The sequence below is a fragment of the Microtus ochrogaster genome, linkage group LG8 (genome assembly GCF_000317375.1).
Source record: "Microtus ochrogaster isolate Prairie Vole_2 linkage group LG8, MicOch1.0, whole genome shotgun sequence".
In the NCBI taxonomy this organism is placed as follows: Eukaryota; Metazoa; Chordata; class Mammalia; order Rodentia; family Cricetidae; genus Microtus; species Microtus ochrogaster.
The window spans coordinates 4,978,469-4,992,806 of NC_022033.1; the positions used below are offsets into that span (position 1 = coordinate 4,978,469).

At 50.1% G+C, this 14,338-nt stretch overlaps 1 protein-coding gene across 1 annotated transcript in view; it reads right to left on the bottom strand.

Moving 5' to 3' along the window:
- Window positions 1-1,704: 1,704 nt before the first annotated feature.
- Window positions 1,705-14,338, bottom strand: part of Vapb (VAMP associated protein B and C) — a 42,217-nt gene continuing 29,583 nt past the window's right edge. Inside the window, exons 4-6 of the mRNA XM_005362797.2 lie at window positions 11,356-11,436; window positions 9,598-9,774; window positions 1,705-7,598 (exon numbers count right to left, since the gene is read on the bottom strand). Of these exons, the coding sequence (XP_005362854.1) occupies window positions 7,440-7,598; window positions 9,598-9,774; window positions 11,356-11,436 (417 nt within the window). The 3' untranslated portion in view covers window positions 1,705-7,439. The remainder of the gene's footprint in view (window positions 7,599-9,597; window positions 9,775-11,355; window positions 11,437-14,338) is intronic.

A 14,338-nucleotide genomic window follows, 5' to 3' on the forward strand; every position in this document is an offset into this window, starting at 1 on the left:
ACACACACACACACACACACACACACAGATACACACTCACTCTATGGCCTGGGTTGCAGTCATCTTGTGAGAATAATGAACTCCTTCCTGTACTCAGAAGCTTTGCTTACTGCTCCTGCCTGTCTAGATGGCCTTTGTTCTCCCCCCGCCCCCCGCCCCAACCTGGCTTCCCGGCAGTCTTCACTCACAGGCACCCCAGGCAAATACAGGCAAAAGAGACCTCGAATGCACATGCATAGTGAGGCGCATGCACGACTGCACGCTCAACTGCAGCCCCAAGTGTGACTGACAGCATGGATGGGCCTGGTTGACAAGAACCAGGCCCCCTGCTGGGTTACAACAGCAAGGGGTAGGCAAGCAAGTGGCTCAGGAAGACTGAGCCAGCAGCAATGCCTTCCTGGAGCCAGTGGAGCCCAATTTCAAAATGCAGATGTCCCGTGCCCATTTTTACCTTCTAGGGGTTGATCCCATGACATCAGGGCCTATTTGCACAGCTGTATACGGTGGCAAGGGCAGAAACTGCTTGAAGATACCTCAGCTGGCTGAGTTCTGGGAGCACGAGACTGAGGGAAAGTACCGAGTAATGACAGTAATGCTGTGTACGCTGACCCAAAAAGGTCTCCAAGATACATTTCCAAGAGGCCAGCTCCATGGCAGGGCAGGCGGAAAACTTGAGCCTGTTTCCAGGGGAAGGGGGCGGGTGAACTGCCTTGGCACTGTGTCCTCTGGTCTGGTAGGACCTGTGCTACTCTTCCAAGAGGTTGAAACGGTCTTGGTGACGGCTTTCACATAACACTGTGAGACAGGGAACTGTCCAACGGGCTTAAGACATAGAGGCCAGATCATCTACACTGGCAGGATGGGTTCTCCCTCTGCAAGTCAGCAACACCTGCCTCCATCAACGGGAACCACAGAGGTCCCCGTGCGGAGCCCCCACCCCCACACCTCTGCTCCTGGAAAGTTCCTCAGTGGCAAAATGAGGATGTTGATCTAAATCATCTTTAAATCTGGCTTCTGGTACAAAGACCCACGATTTCCATTTAATCCAATTTCCTTCCCATAAGACGCACAGAATGCAACGGTTCTTGGTGTCTTCTCCGCAGCACACCGAACACTCGCAAGCCCTCCACTCACAATGATTTTACACGGAAGCATCCTTTAAATATATTCAGAGCAGAGAATTTATTGAACATTGTATGGACTGACAGCTCATATGAAAGTTTCTACCCCGGCAGGGCGGGTCTCATCAGACCGACACAGAACAGGTGAGAACTCGCTGTGCAGGGCTCTTTCAGTATGGACACTGCAGAAATATGTCTCCTTCCCTCTGGGAAACGTAAAGTCAGCCATAAAACCATGGATTTATCACACATCAGATAACCAAAGTGCATGGTGAAGAAGTCCTTTTCTGCTTCGATTCTGTAAATGAGTTCCGCATCAGAACAGGAAATACACCTTAAATGCATAGAGGAGCGATTATGAAAACAACGGCATTCTAAAATGTCTCTTGACATACTCAGTCCCTAAAATGTTGACGTACACCGAGGTCGGAGTGAACACAGTCACGGGCTGCAGAGATCTTTGAGATGAGAAAGGATGTTAGGCCGGATGGGAATGGCATGCATTGCTGAGACTGTTTCTCAGATGGGGAGGGGGCGGTGACAGGAACATTAGCTTGTGTTTGTTATAGGAAGTTCCAAATGCCAGCAGTTCATATATTTTATTAAAACAAAACAAACAAAACAGAACAACAACAAAAGGTACGTTAGCCACAAAAATAAGCCCGTTGCATCTTGCATTTTTCTACCTAAGAGCGCAGCTCACCACACGTAGGCCGCTTACCAGCGATACACATGCCAAATGACTCCTACAGATTCCTTCCTCAGCACTTCATCCAGTGTGGAAAATAGAGAGAGCGCTTTAGAAACATCTGCCAGATGGGTCGTGAACAGAAGACAGTTTTGTGCACATGGTTTCAGCATCACAGACAATAAATTCTGACCTTTGACGCCATCTCAGACTAGATGGGAAGGCTTTTTTTTTTTTCTCTTAAATAAATGCCGCACTAAAGGGCTAGCAGCCGAATTTAGTTTACTTCTAAAAAGCAAAGAAATGGGAATGCAGGCAGCCCGTCCATAAAAAAGATGGAGCCTTAAAGGGGGGAAATGGCGAGTCGATGTGTGGAACGCGCGTGCTAATTCATCATCTTTGTAAATCATGTGAGCTCTGCATTCTTGTTAGCACAGAGCCTTAATGGGATTGTGTTAAAAGATCTGATTTGTCTCCCGTAGACGGTGCTTTCTGGAGGGAGGTGGAAAGTAACGTGTAATCTGTTTTATTTTGACCAGACGTGGCTTTTGAGCATCAGGGACACGGAACTGTGGCTGCAGCTCCACTGTGCAATGGCCCTGCCAGCTCCTGGGGCTCATCAGGATGCAGGCGGGAATGCAAGCGGGAATGCAAGGCAGAGCATCCATTAGCGAGATGATTAAACCCGCATCAGCCCCTCGCTGCAATACAGCAACTGTAATAGGGCATTGTTACAGGATCAATGCTTCCCGGTTCAGAATAAACATCAGCATTTGTGTGGCGGCAGCCCTGGTGCCCCACAGCTGTGCTTCTTCCCACTGACATCTTTTCATCAGTGTAACCCACACCGTGGCAACATTCCAAGGTGTCATAACTGCAAATATCTACGGCAAGTTGGATAATGGCTGTTTCTGTTGCTAGTTTTCCTTCCTCTTCTGAAGAGCGAATGCACATATATTCTAATAAATTAATCCCATTAAGGAAAGGAAAAAAATCTAAGGAAATTGTTACATTCATCGAAACCACCTTTCCTCCACCTTCCCCAGATCTCTTAACATAATACTCAGATGTTGGTGTGTGCTGTGCCTCTAAGGTTGTTCATGTGTACCTCTGTAAGGGGAATAAATGAACTGGGCTGACAACTACCAGCGTGCTGCTGTGGAAATGGCTCTCACCCCCTTCCTTAGGGGTCTGGTTCCCTCAGGCACCCCAAATAGTCAATACTCCCGGTGGCTGATCCTCAAGCTCTGAGCATGCAGCGGCCATCAGGTGGCTGGGAGCCAGGCAGAGGGCAGCGATGCACCTGACGCTTCTGTAACAGTCGCCTGTCACTGGCTCATGTATTTCTCCACAGGTTCAGAGAGAGCCCAGACACGATCTCAGCTGCTTTCAAACCTCAATAGGCCACTTCTATAATGCCAATTTTAATGAACTTCTCTCATTCACATTTAATTTACAAGTTATAAGGAGCCTCCAGATAAAGCAACCTTACCTCACCGAGACACAGTGGTAATTTTCTTTCTAAAGCTCCCAGTTATTCCCCAGGCACACGGGCAGTGAGAGAAGTGGAAACAGCCACATGTATCCAAAATGTGGGATGTGCTCGGGCCATGCCAGAGCCCTGGCTCTCCCAGCTCAGCCTGGAAACACTGGCTGGGTCAAAGTGACAGACAAGACAGTGCTGGTGAGCTGAGGTACAGGGCAGCAAATACCTCTCTCCTCCTTGAACCCTTCCTGATCCCCAGATCTCCAGCAAGCAGTGTCTTAGCAAGTACATGCAGGCTGCACACGCAGGCTGGGACTCATTTAGCTCTAAACCAAAAGGTTGCCCAGCTTAATACACTGAGCTTTCGCGTCTCTGTGTGTAGGACCGAGCCTGGCATGAGGTTCTATGAAGGTGCTCTGCAGCCAGCATGGCGTTGAGAAAGGTTCCTATCACAGGAGGCTCCATCTGGGGAGGGGAAAGGCCTTCTCCACATCCAATCAGGCCAAGGAACCCTGAGGGAGCCGGTGGGCCATGATCTCAGCGCTGCCCTTTGTGTTCTCAGAGAATGATGGCAGAGCCTCGTTGTGCTGCAAACGGCACCCATCCATCTACACAATTGCATTTTTGGTTGGCTCTGAAAAGCATTCCCTCTCAGTAACATCAAACACGGTCAAGTGTAATTAGGATGAGGCTGGTGCCTTCCAGTTACGCAAAGTTTTACTCGTCCCTTCCATCACAGTGGACAGGCTCCAAAGGAGACATGGCTATCACTGCAAGCAAAGGAACACTGGCCTCTTATACTGAAGAAGGTTTGGAAAGCAGAATGTCACTCCGGTATACAGGATGACCTAAGTCACAGAACCAGCTCTCTCTGTGTTCCGGTCTCTCCCTTACAAGGATTTTGCAAACCGTAACCAGAAATCTGCACTTGGGCCAGTTATTCTGAGGAACTGGAAATGCCAAATGACACTGCATTTTGGCATGGACTCTGAGTTTGAAAACACCAAGATTTGTGTGCAAAAAATAAGAGGCACCATTTGGGAACTGTCAAGCTACTACACACAGCACATATGCTACACACAAACATACACGTGCACATGTAATTTGAAAACAGGGTTTGTTTTCAAATTAATCTGAAGGGCCATTTAGCTCGGAGCTCTCACTCCTCCGTTCGGTTCTGTCTGACTCAACACAGCCTGCAGGCTGGGCACTGCTATCTTCACACGGCAATGCTGTTCCTAGGATTTGTTTGAAAGCGGTTCGGTTTTCACGGCTCACTGGAGGTTCTTCATTCCCCTTGCTGTGTTATGTAGGTATAAGCCGTCTCTCTAGGCATAAACTGTCCACTGGTAAAAATCAATTTTGATTTTATCAGTATTTATTACTGCTGCTGCCAGCAGTTTAAAAGACCAGAGAGGGAAAACATGCAAAGTAGGAGGAGAAAAAAATGAAAGCCAGAGCCTCACCCCGACAGATAATAGTGCCTGCTGTCTTTAAGAGGTGCTCTGTACCATTCCAAGCTGAAATGATCAACTTAGAAATCCAATCAATAGGAATTGATGGGACTCTGCTACTGAGTCCCTCTGTGAGCACTGTGACTGGTGTTCCCAAAGCCAGGACACCCACCAGGCCTGCCCAGGCTGCTTCACGACTGCCATCCCACAGGGTCTCAGCTTTACACCGTCCAAAACATCTGACTCTGCTCTCTGGAGAGCCACAATCACCTCCTTTTTGCCTTACTCAATTTTGTTTTGCTTTTTTTTCTCTGAAAATTTCAAAAAAGACACCCCAAATGCACACACCTCTCTTCAGGGCTCCAAATGTAAAAGCACTCTCCCATCAGACACCTCTCTCTTCCAGCACGTTCTTTACTGATGGGTTGACCTGGAGAATTACCGTGCTGCCTAGTTTCCATCCTCTCCTCAGTCAGGCCCCACGAACTACCATGCCCAGACAGTCCTCGTCTCTCCAAGAAAAGGCTTCCAAGGGCTGCAGAAAGGACGGACATCTGTGCATCTTGAGACTTGTTGCCGCCCCTGCAGCAAGAGTGCCCACAATCTCCGGCCAGCTAAACACACTCTCACAGCACGCAAACAATCACCTTCCAAGGCCCCACCGTGGCAGCTTCCAGACAAGCTTTACTCTCGACATCTGGCTGTGCCTCTGAAGATTTTTTTCTAGCACACATGGCCGTCCTGTAAGAACACTTGCAAACCTTGGCTCTGGTGTCACAGAACTAGATGACCCCATCAGGTACTGGTGGAGGCCCTGAGTTACTCTGCTCTCAAAACCAGGAAGGGCCAGAAGCTGCCAAAGGATTACTAGCAACGAGTCGACTGACAAACCTCAGGCTACTGTGGAAAGATGGGGAGGGGGGGGGGGGCAGGCCAGACCTCTCGGTTCAACCCTCCCTTTCTCAAGTACACGGAAATGCACTGGTGAGTGGGATGATCACAGCTCCTGAGCATTTCTTGAGAACACCTGGGGTCACTCAGAGAGAGGAAGCCACATACTCCGGCCACCCAGACCCCATCTCACCATCTCAAAGCGCCAGCTGGCCAGTCATGTACAGCAGCAGTGTGGCTTGGGGGATCCAGGCCAGTCTTCCTTTAGATGGCCTTGTCCTGTCAGACCCAAGCCTGTCACTGAGGGCCAAGGTCACAAAAGAGAAAGGACAGCGGGCCTGAGACAGCAGGAGTTTTATTTTCTGTACTGTTAGCTGAAGCCAACTAAAAATATAATAATAAAATAGTAATGTGTGTGTGTGTGTGTGTGTGTGTGCGTGTGTACACAGATGTGTGTATAGTCAAATCATTAAACATGTGCTTCCCACTGATAGAGCTCATTTTAAAATCAACCTTCCATGGCATGCTAACGATGATTAATAACAATAATCCCACACACAGCAAATGTGACAAAATGACAAAAGAACTCTTAATTTGGGACTTTATTTTAATTTCTTCTTTTAAGATGCTACATAGAGTTGAGCAGAACTGGATTGGTCTTTTAGGGCATGAAATTAATTCACAGTCCAGACTCTTCATTACCAGCAGATGGATTTGCTGAGGCGCTCTCCTCCCCAGCTCCACACCCTGCACCCTCGGGCAGCCTGACTCATTCATCCGGAAACGGGCAGGTCAGACCTGGCCTATGTTCTAGAAGAATGAGCCGTAGCGGAGAGTGAGGAGAGAACAATCTAGAAGACTGGGTAACCCAGAGCTGACTGTCACTACAAAGAGTGTCCCTCTTCGGGACAGTTGTCACTGATCCACAACAAAACACTTCCTGGCAGCTGTCTCCTGACTCAGACTCTCCCCATCCCTTGGACCTCCAGAGACCGGGAGCCACGGTGCCACCAGCGGCAACGCCCTCACTGGTATGGTACTCCATGGTACTCCCAGCACAGGTGAGGTGCAGGCCGCAGCACTGCCTGCACTCGGCGACAGCAGAGTGGGACACACGAGATGGAACACACTGAGTAAGCCAGATGTGCAGCACACATCTCTGGTAACAGCTCAGTGTCACTACACGAACCAACAGACTGAGTTTGGTCCCTTTAAGAGAGCAGAACACAGAGACTCGTGTCTCTCACTCATGACCTACAAGTACCCAAGATGTGGCCACCATGCAAGGTGTTTTGGCTTCTGTAGCTCTGCATGCCTGAGGAGCCGATGACTTGGACAGAACAGCAGGCCTGGGGAAGCCACCTGGGTGAGACTAGTCAGCACAAGGTGGCTGTGGAGGGGACAGCACACCCCACCTCACAGGACTCCTGCTCCCAAAGGCCAGCCCCAACATGTGAGAAAGAGCTTCTGCTTTAAGAGAGGTGACTAGGAACATGTGCCAAGGCCTACCCGAGTTTAATGTGACAGCTACAATAAGCCACTGTGGAAATCACGGCGTCCCTCAGTAACAGACCATTCTTCCCCCGTCCATTTACTATACATTTTTAACTTCCTAAAAGATCATTATATTATGCTATATTTGTGTGTGCATTTGTGTGTGCATGGGGAGGGGTATTTAAAGGCAAGACCTGTGAGATGTCATCATACATTAATTTCTTTTTACGCATGGTTATGATAAATTTAGATCCCATGATGCGGTAGATCCATCAATCCAATCTGCCCTCCTTCGCATGCGGCCTCTACAAGGCAATCTTCCCTATAATGACGCCAACAATGAAGAACAAGACCACCAGAGCCAGCAGCCGGGCGCTGAGGCCATCCTCCTTGCCGGGGGCAGCCAGAGCTGCCATGGGGCTGTTGCTCTGCAGCGCCTTCCTCACCCGAAGCCCGTCTTCTTCCTAGGGGGATAAGTGCATATTTCAAAAGCAGATCATGGCTTGGCAGATATGATCCAGCCACAACGCAAAGGCACACGGAAGCCTACAGAGAAGCCGCTGCCAGGCCCCTCAGTGTTCCTCCTACCAGAGCTGCTGGATCTCTCCTAACACCAAGTTGGAGTGCACCCTCAGCTTCCCGTGAACTACAAGAAAAGCTCTTGGTGGGAGCTGGGGTTGCAGCACAGGCTCTTTGGCCATGTTTTGGCCTCTTCTCTGCCTACCTCCAGATCTGACCTCTGGTCCTGTCCTGAACCTACAAGTTTGTCCAATCAACTCATCTCTGCCTGAAATTCCAGGTACTTCCCAAGACACAAACCACAGCCAACTATTCAGTGGGAACCTGCATAAGCCTGGTGAGAGACCTAGGTAGACTGCTGAATCTAATAGCCCTTCGAATTTGAAACACATACTATGTGCGACCGCTACCACAGTTGGTGAAAAGAAAACCTTCATTTGCCCAGCACAAATACCTTCTAACTAACTCATGGCTTCCTTCTCTTGCTTCCAAAGAGAGTCACCAGGCCACACCCACCACACCCCCAGGTTAGGTAAGGAAAGATGTTTATCTGATTTCTACCCCTCGCCTGAAGGATCTGTAGGTTCCTCCAATCCCCTTCCCAAGTCTCACTACTGCGCAGGGGCAGGGGCAGGGGCAGGGGCAGGGGCAGGGGCAGGGGCAGGGGCAGGGGCAGGCTACTCCATTCTGAGGTCTCGCACAGAGCTGACACTCTCCACCCTTTTCCTCGGCTTCCTTCTTATCTGCCAAGTACCAAGGGCAGTCTTCCCATGATCTGCAGCTCTCTATGGTCCCACTAAGGACATGGGCTGTAACCATCACTGTCTCATCGCTCCCTCAGCCCCACTAACGGGGAGCTCCCCAGAGCAGCCTGCTCATAGCTAAACCTGCAAGGCCTGGCACACAGATCTCACTAAACAAGAAGCCATGTGTGGCAGGATAAAGCATCCCCCGTCAAGATGGCTCTGGTATTATTTTAGAGATACTGTGCTCACGGCAAGGCCAGCGCCACAGCACAGTGATGGATGAGCTGCAGCGTTCGATTAACTTTACAAAAAATGGGCACAGCAAAACCCAGCATTTATTTTATTGGGTTTACATTGAAGCTAACCCAACCTATAGATCACCGTAAATGGTGCAGAACTCTATTTCTGAGGAGAGTCTCACTCAGAGAGAAGCTTCTGCAAAGGAAGATGCTGAGGCCACTTCTCCACTGCCATCCTCCGACATCTGCCTCAGAGCCGGGATGCAGGGGAGTCGGCTTACGAGTGCGTTATGTGTGCATCTGCCGCCACAGCCGGCAAAGAGGGGAAACCTATTACATGCTTGGCTGGCATCATCAAGATTAAGAACAAATAGGCCTCAAAGTTGAAGCTGTAACAAAAGCTCCTATAATCAGATGTTCAGGTCTATCCACATCCAAGACAGACAGATCCACAGGGTTTGAGCCACAAGTCAGTCAGAGAGACGGTCAACAAACAAGCCTGAGAAATGGGCCTGGAGTGGACAAGACTATGAAAACCGTGTGGGCAGCAAAGTGAGCTGCTAGGCCGAGCCTGCTCTGGCCTCCCCAGTGCCTAGCCAGGTGCCCCAAGCTGCAGCCCTGGTTTCTCCTTTGTGCCTCCACCTCCCTACTGGGCCAGTACTGTGCTTTCTTCTCAGCACAAGAGCAGCCTGAGAAGCTCCCACTGCCGGGCGCATTTAAGACTTCCTAAGACTCCTGTGCCCACATCAGAACAGGACAGGACAAGCAGGAGATGGCCTCCAAGTAAGGTCACCTGAGGGACAGGCTGCAGCAGGGCCAGACAGACCAATGGGAGCGGGGCTGGGTTTGGTTCCTCAAGTGAAAAACCGTTTAGCAGGTGTGGTTCAAACACCCTTTCAGGAACCCCCTGGGGAGAGAAAGCAAGCACCACTCACTCACGAGGGCAGCAAGGGCCTTACCTTGAGTTGTCGGCCCTCCTCCCGCAGCCTCTGCACCTCCCCCTGCAACCGCCTGCACTCCTCCATCACCTTCTTCACTTCGGTGTCATCAAGGGACGACGGCAGGGACTTAGCAGCCACCGGTGCTTCTGTCTTGGATGCACTTGTAGGTATAATTTTATTTATTTCTACATCATGCTGTTCAGAAATAAATGAAAGCCCAAGGGTCACCAACTATGTAAGAAAGGATTTTATGCAAAGCAGTTCTCAGTACACAGTACATGAGGCAGCGTTCCATCCACACGGTAAAATGTCACATTTATTTTTTAAATGCATGACTTTATCTAATATCTTGATAATCTAAAGCTACCGGGCCCTAGAAATTATGAATAAGGGCAAATAATGAAGTTGGGCTAAGGCTAATACTTCAAGGAGGAGAAAAAGGGCTGTGCATATTGCACTATCAAATTCCTGCCATGCAAAAATTAGCATACTGCAATTGTGCAAGCTCAGGAATTATCAGCTGCAAATTACCTCTGCAGGAGAGCTGAGCCTCCCAGGCCTCTGGGGGTGGGGGTGGAGGTGGGATGCGGGGGATCCAGAGAGTGCTATACAAAGACCACCTGGGATGAGGACCAGCTAGCTCTGAGTCAGCCACACCTCTGTCTGGGGAGGTCACATGCTCCTGTGTACCCCTGCATAAAACAGGTCATGGTACCCTCTTGGAGGATGAGCTGGCCAGTGGAAGCAGGGCTAGGAGTACTCAGAATGGTAGCCTGGGGGTCTGTGTAACAATCTGAAAATCAAGCATCTAGCTCCAACTCCCTTCACTTCCCACAGAAGGGAGAGCCCAGGCCTGAGCCCCACTCATCATGGGGCTGGGGTCAGCATCCTCATCTCCCTGCTTCTGAGTTAACTTTCCCGGAACAGGATGCTGTTCTTTCTCCACTCGAAGGATCAGGGTGACAGTAGCTGATGGCAGAGCAGAAGAAAACAGGCAGTGCTGACCAATCACAACAGAGCACTTCCCCTTCCCAGCTCCTCCATCACTGGCAGGGGTCTGCAAACCATGCAAGGCTTTTACTTTTTAACACAAATTTAAAAAGTAAATTTAAAAACTCTGGCCGGTTGGAAGGAAGTGCACATCAGTATTTAAGATGCCACCTGTCTTCTACTGTTCCAGTGAGGGCCCAGATGAAGTCAGCACAGGGAAAGACAGGGCAGACAGGGAAGTATGGGACACAGGGTCTCACAATGGGGCAGTGGGCGGCACACAACAATCACCATGAAAACGTGGGGGTACTGCTAGTGTCTAAGAAGTGGGTGCTCAATGCTGGATATCCCACAAAGCACAGGATGCAAAAGCCACCAGCACTGAAGCCAAGAGAATCTCCTCTTAGGGCGGACCTGGCACTGAAGTAGTCAGTGGGGAGCAGGAGCCAAGGGAGCGCACTGACTCGGGGACTTCACCACCTGTCTAAGCACCATGAGAAAGAGCAAATTATTCCATGTTGGTCTCCCCACTTTGCCAAGCAAAGGCTCTCTAGAACTCATGACCTCAGGAGCCAACAGGTTGCTCTTGGGTGGCCGTTCTCCACAAGTCTTTCCCAAGGCTGACCGTATAACGCAGTCGATCTGTTGACTTCAGCTTATTTTTTCCTTCATACGTTAGAGGAAGGAAAATAATTTGCCAGCTCGGATCTCTGTTTCACAGGCGATGGCATGCACAGAAGCACCAGCTTGCAACATTCGATTACTGGGAACTAGAGACATACTTACTGGTTTAGCGTTTTCTGCTGGCAATTCAAACACACATCTAAGTTTTGAATCCATAAGGTCTTCTGGTTTTGCCTCCTTCCACTAAAACAATTTAAATTTAATAATCAGGGTATTATCAAGCTGCTGGAAGAATAATTCTCCTCCTATAACTGACAATTTCAGAAAAATACTCTTAATGAGAAAGCCCTGATGTATATCAAATAAAGAACTTAAGTCTGCTGAGATTTCAATATTTTTAACATGACAAGATTAAATGCACTAGCTCTCCTGAATATTTATCATGCTTTGCAAACCCTGCAGGCTCGCTGCTTCTTAGAGCCTGCCCAAGCTTGCCCATTGCTACTTCACAGACAGCACAGGCCTGGGAAGTGCCCATCCTCCCCAAAGGCAACCAAGCTCTCCTTAAGGAACTGGAATCTACATGGCAGGGAATACACTCCCTAGAGAGCTGTAGGATGAGGGTTTAGCCCACCCTGCCAACCACCAGTGGGGCACATCCACCACAAAGCCATTTCACCACTGTGGCTGCATCAGAATGGCCCTGCCCAAGTGACCTCACCCACCAGTGAAGCATATGCCCCTCACTAATATCTCCTTTCAGATGTGGAGGAAGGGTTAAGAAGGACAGGTCAGTAAAGCAGCAAGGTGACAGCCAAGAAGAGAGGCACCCACCCTCACCCTCCCAACCACACAGCAGCTAGGCAATCGCTTTGTCTGGCACCAGAGTGCAGCCACCCTAACTATGGCAGAAGCAGCCAACAGGACAACACACTGACACTCACAGGACACCTGAGAGCACCGAGCACACAGGAAGACACCAACACACAAAGGTTGCTCTGTGCATATGTGTGCCCATGTGTGAGGCAGACAGGATCATGCAAGGGCCAGCTCTGGGTTCTTAATGCTGGTGACAACAGGACGCTCAAGTAGTCTCTAAGAACTGCCTACAAACTACAGGGAAGACAGATTCCATAGCACCTGCGCCAACTCATCCAACTGCACCAACAGCAAGAGAGCTAGCAAGCAGTGGCATCACCTAAGTACAGCCATTCTTGTCCCCAAATTTGAATCTGAATTTAATGATGATGATCTGAGATTTAAGACTCTCCCTCCAAGCTGAATGACCTGAACCCTAAGGTCCTCTGCTGAAATATTCAACAGGCACTCTGAGTGCTCAGAGAGCACTGGATGGGAGTTACCCTCTTTAGACTACCAACAACCCCAGCTCACTGTCCACTGCGCACAGCACTATGTCAGTAAAGAGCACCTGTGCTCTATAGGGCTCCTCCTCCCTACAGGCAGCTAGTACAGACAGTACATGGAAGCAAAGGTGATCAGGTACGGCTCTGTCTGCTGCACACTGTCAGCTCAAAAGCAACACAGCTCTCCTAGCAGCTGGGCCTGCTGTGGGAGAACTGGCAGTCACCTCCATCCATTCAGCCTCCACTCAGGAGGGGAAGCCCACAGCGCCCTACAAAATGTGCTGCCCAAACACTTCAAACAGTTATAAAACCAACCCACTGACAAAGTAGAAGGCCCCTTTGTCAACCTGCAGTGCCTGGCCCCTAGTTACTCAGGTGACAAGTCAGACATGGGCACATTCTCCTCAAAACCCTGTATTTTTATTCCCAATTCACAGGTGGCTAAAACCTCAAGAAGAATCAAGAAAACCTGTCCAAGACAGACCAAAGCATTAGTAGAGAAGACAGCCAAGGCCCCCGTCCTTTCAGCTACACCACAGCGGAAGCCAGACCAAAAGCACAGCCTGGAGACATCCACCTTCCGTGCCTGTCATGTGCTCCCTTCATCACACAGACTAACACAACACAAGTCAGGAAATGAAAGGGCAGAGAAATGTCTCCAGGGTCAGTCTTATGACAAGGTCTCATTCCAGCTCAATACTTGACTTAACCTTCCCTTTCTGCCCCCAAGGTACGCACCAATGAAGGCAGCTAGTTCTGCTTTCCCAAGCCCAAAGTGAAGGCTACGTGGTTGACACGGGCAAGAGACAAGCTTGACACAGAACATCCCTGCCACCCTCGCCGTCTCTGGGCTGGCCAGATCCTGAGGACCACTGCCTGCTGTGCTGCAGATGTCCACAGGCAGCACCACCTTTGGGAGAATTGACATCCTAATCTCTCTTCTTCCAGAAAAGTGAATACTATAAAATACTGTTTATTTATTAAAAAAAAAAAAAAGGCATCCTAATTTTACCAAAATTAGAGGCATTGTTAAACATGTACTCGTGTGGGGGAAGAAGGGATGAAAAGGAAGGCAATTAGAGAATATGGTGAGGAGCAGGCTATGGGTATGGAGCAGGCTGTGGTGTGAAGCAGACTGTGGGTGTGAAGCAGGCTGTGGTATGGAGCAGGCTCTGGATGTAGAGCAGGCTCTGGATGTGGAGCAGGCTGTGGGTATGGAACAGGCTGTGGGTGTGAAACAGGCTGGGGGTGTGAAGCAGGCTGTGGTATAGAGCAGGCTGTGGTGTGAAACAGGCTGTGGTGTGAATCAGGCTGTGGTGTGGATAAGGCTGTGGTGTGAAGCAGACTATAGTGTGAAGCAGGCTATGGGTGTGGAGCAGGCTGTGGGTGTGGAGCAGGCTGTGGGTGTGGAGCAGGCTGTGGGTGTGGAGCAGGCTGTGGTGTGGAGCAGGCTGTGGTGTGGAGCAGGCTGTGGTGTGGAGCAGGCTGTGGTGTGGAGCAGGCTGTGGAATAGAGCAGGCTGTGGTGTGAAGCAGGCTGTTGGTGTGGAGCAGGCTGTGGGTGTGAAGCAGGATGTGGTGTGGAGCAGGCTGTGGGTGTGGAGCAGGCTGTGGTATGGAGCAGGCTGTGGTGTGGAGCAGGCTGTGGGTATGGAGCAGGCTGTGGTGTGAGCAGGCTGTGGGTATGGAGCAGGCTGTGGTGTGAGCAGGCTGTGGTGTGGAGCAGGCTGTGGTATGGAGCAGGCTGTGGTGTGAGCAGGCTGTGGTGTGAAGCAGGCTGTG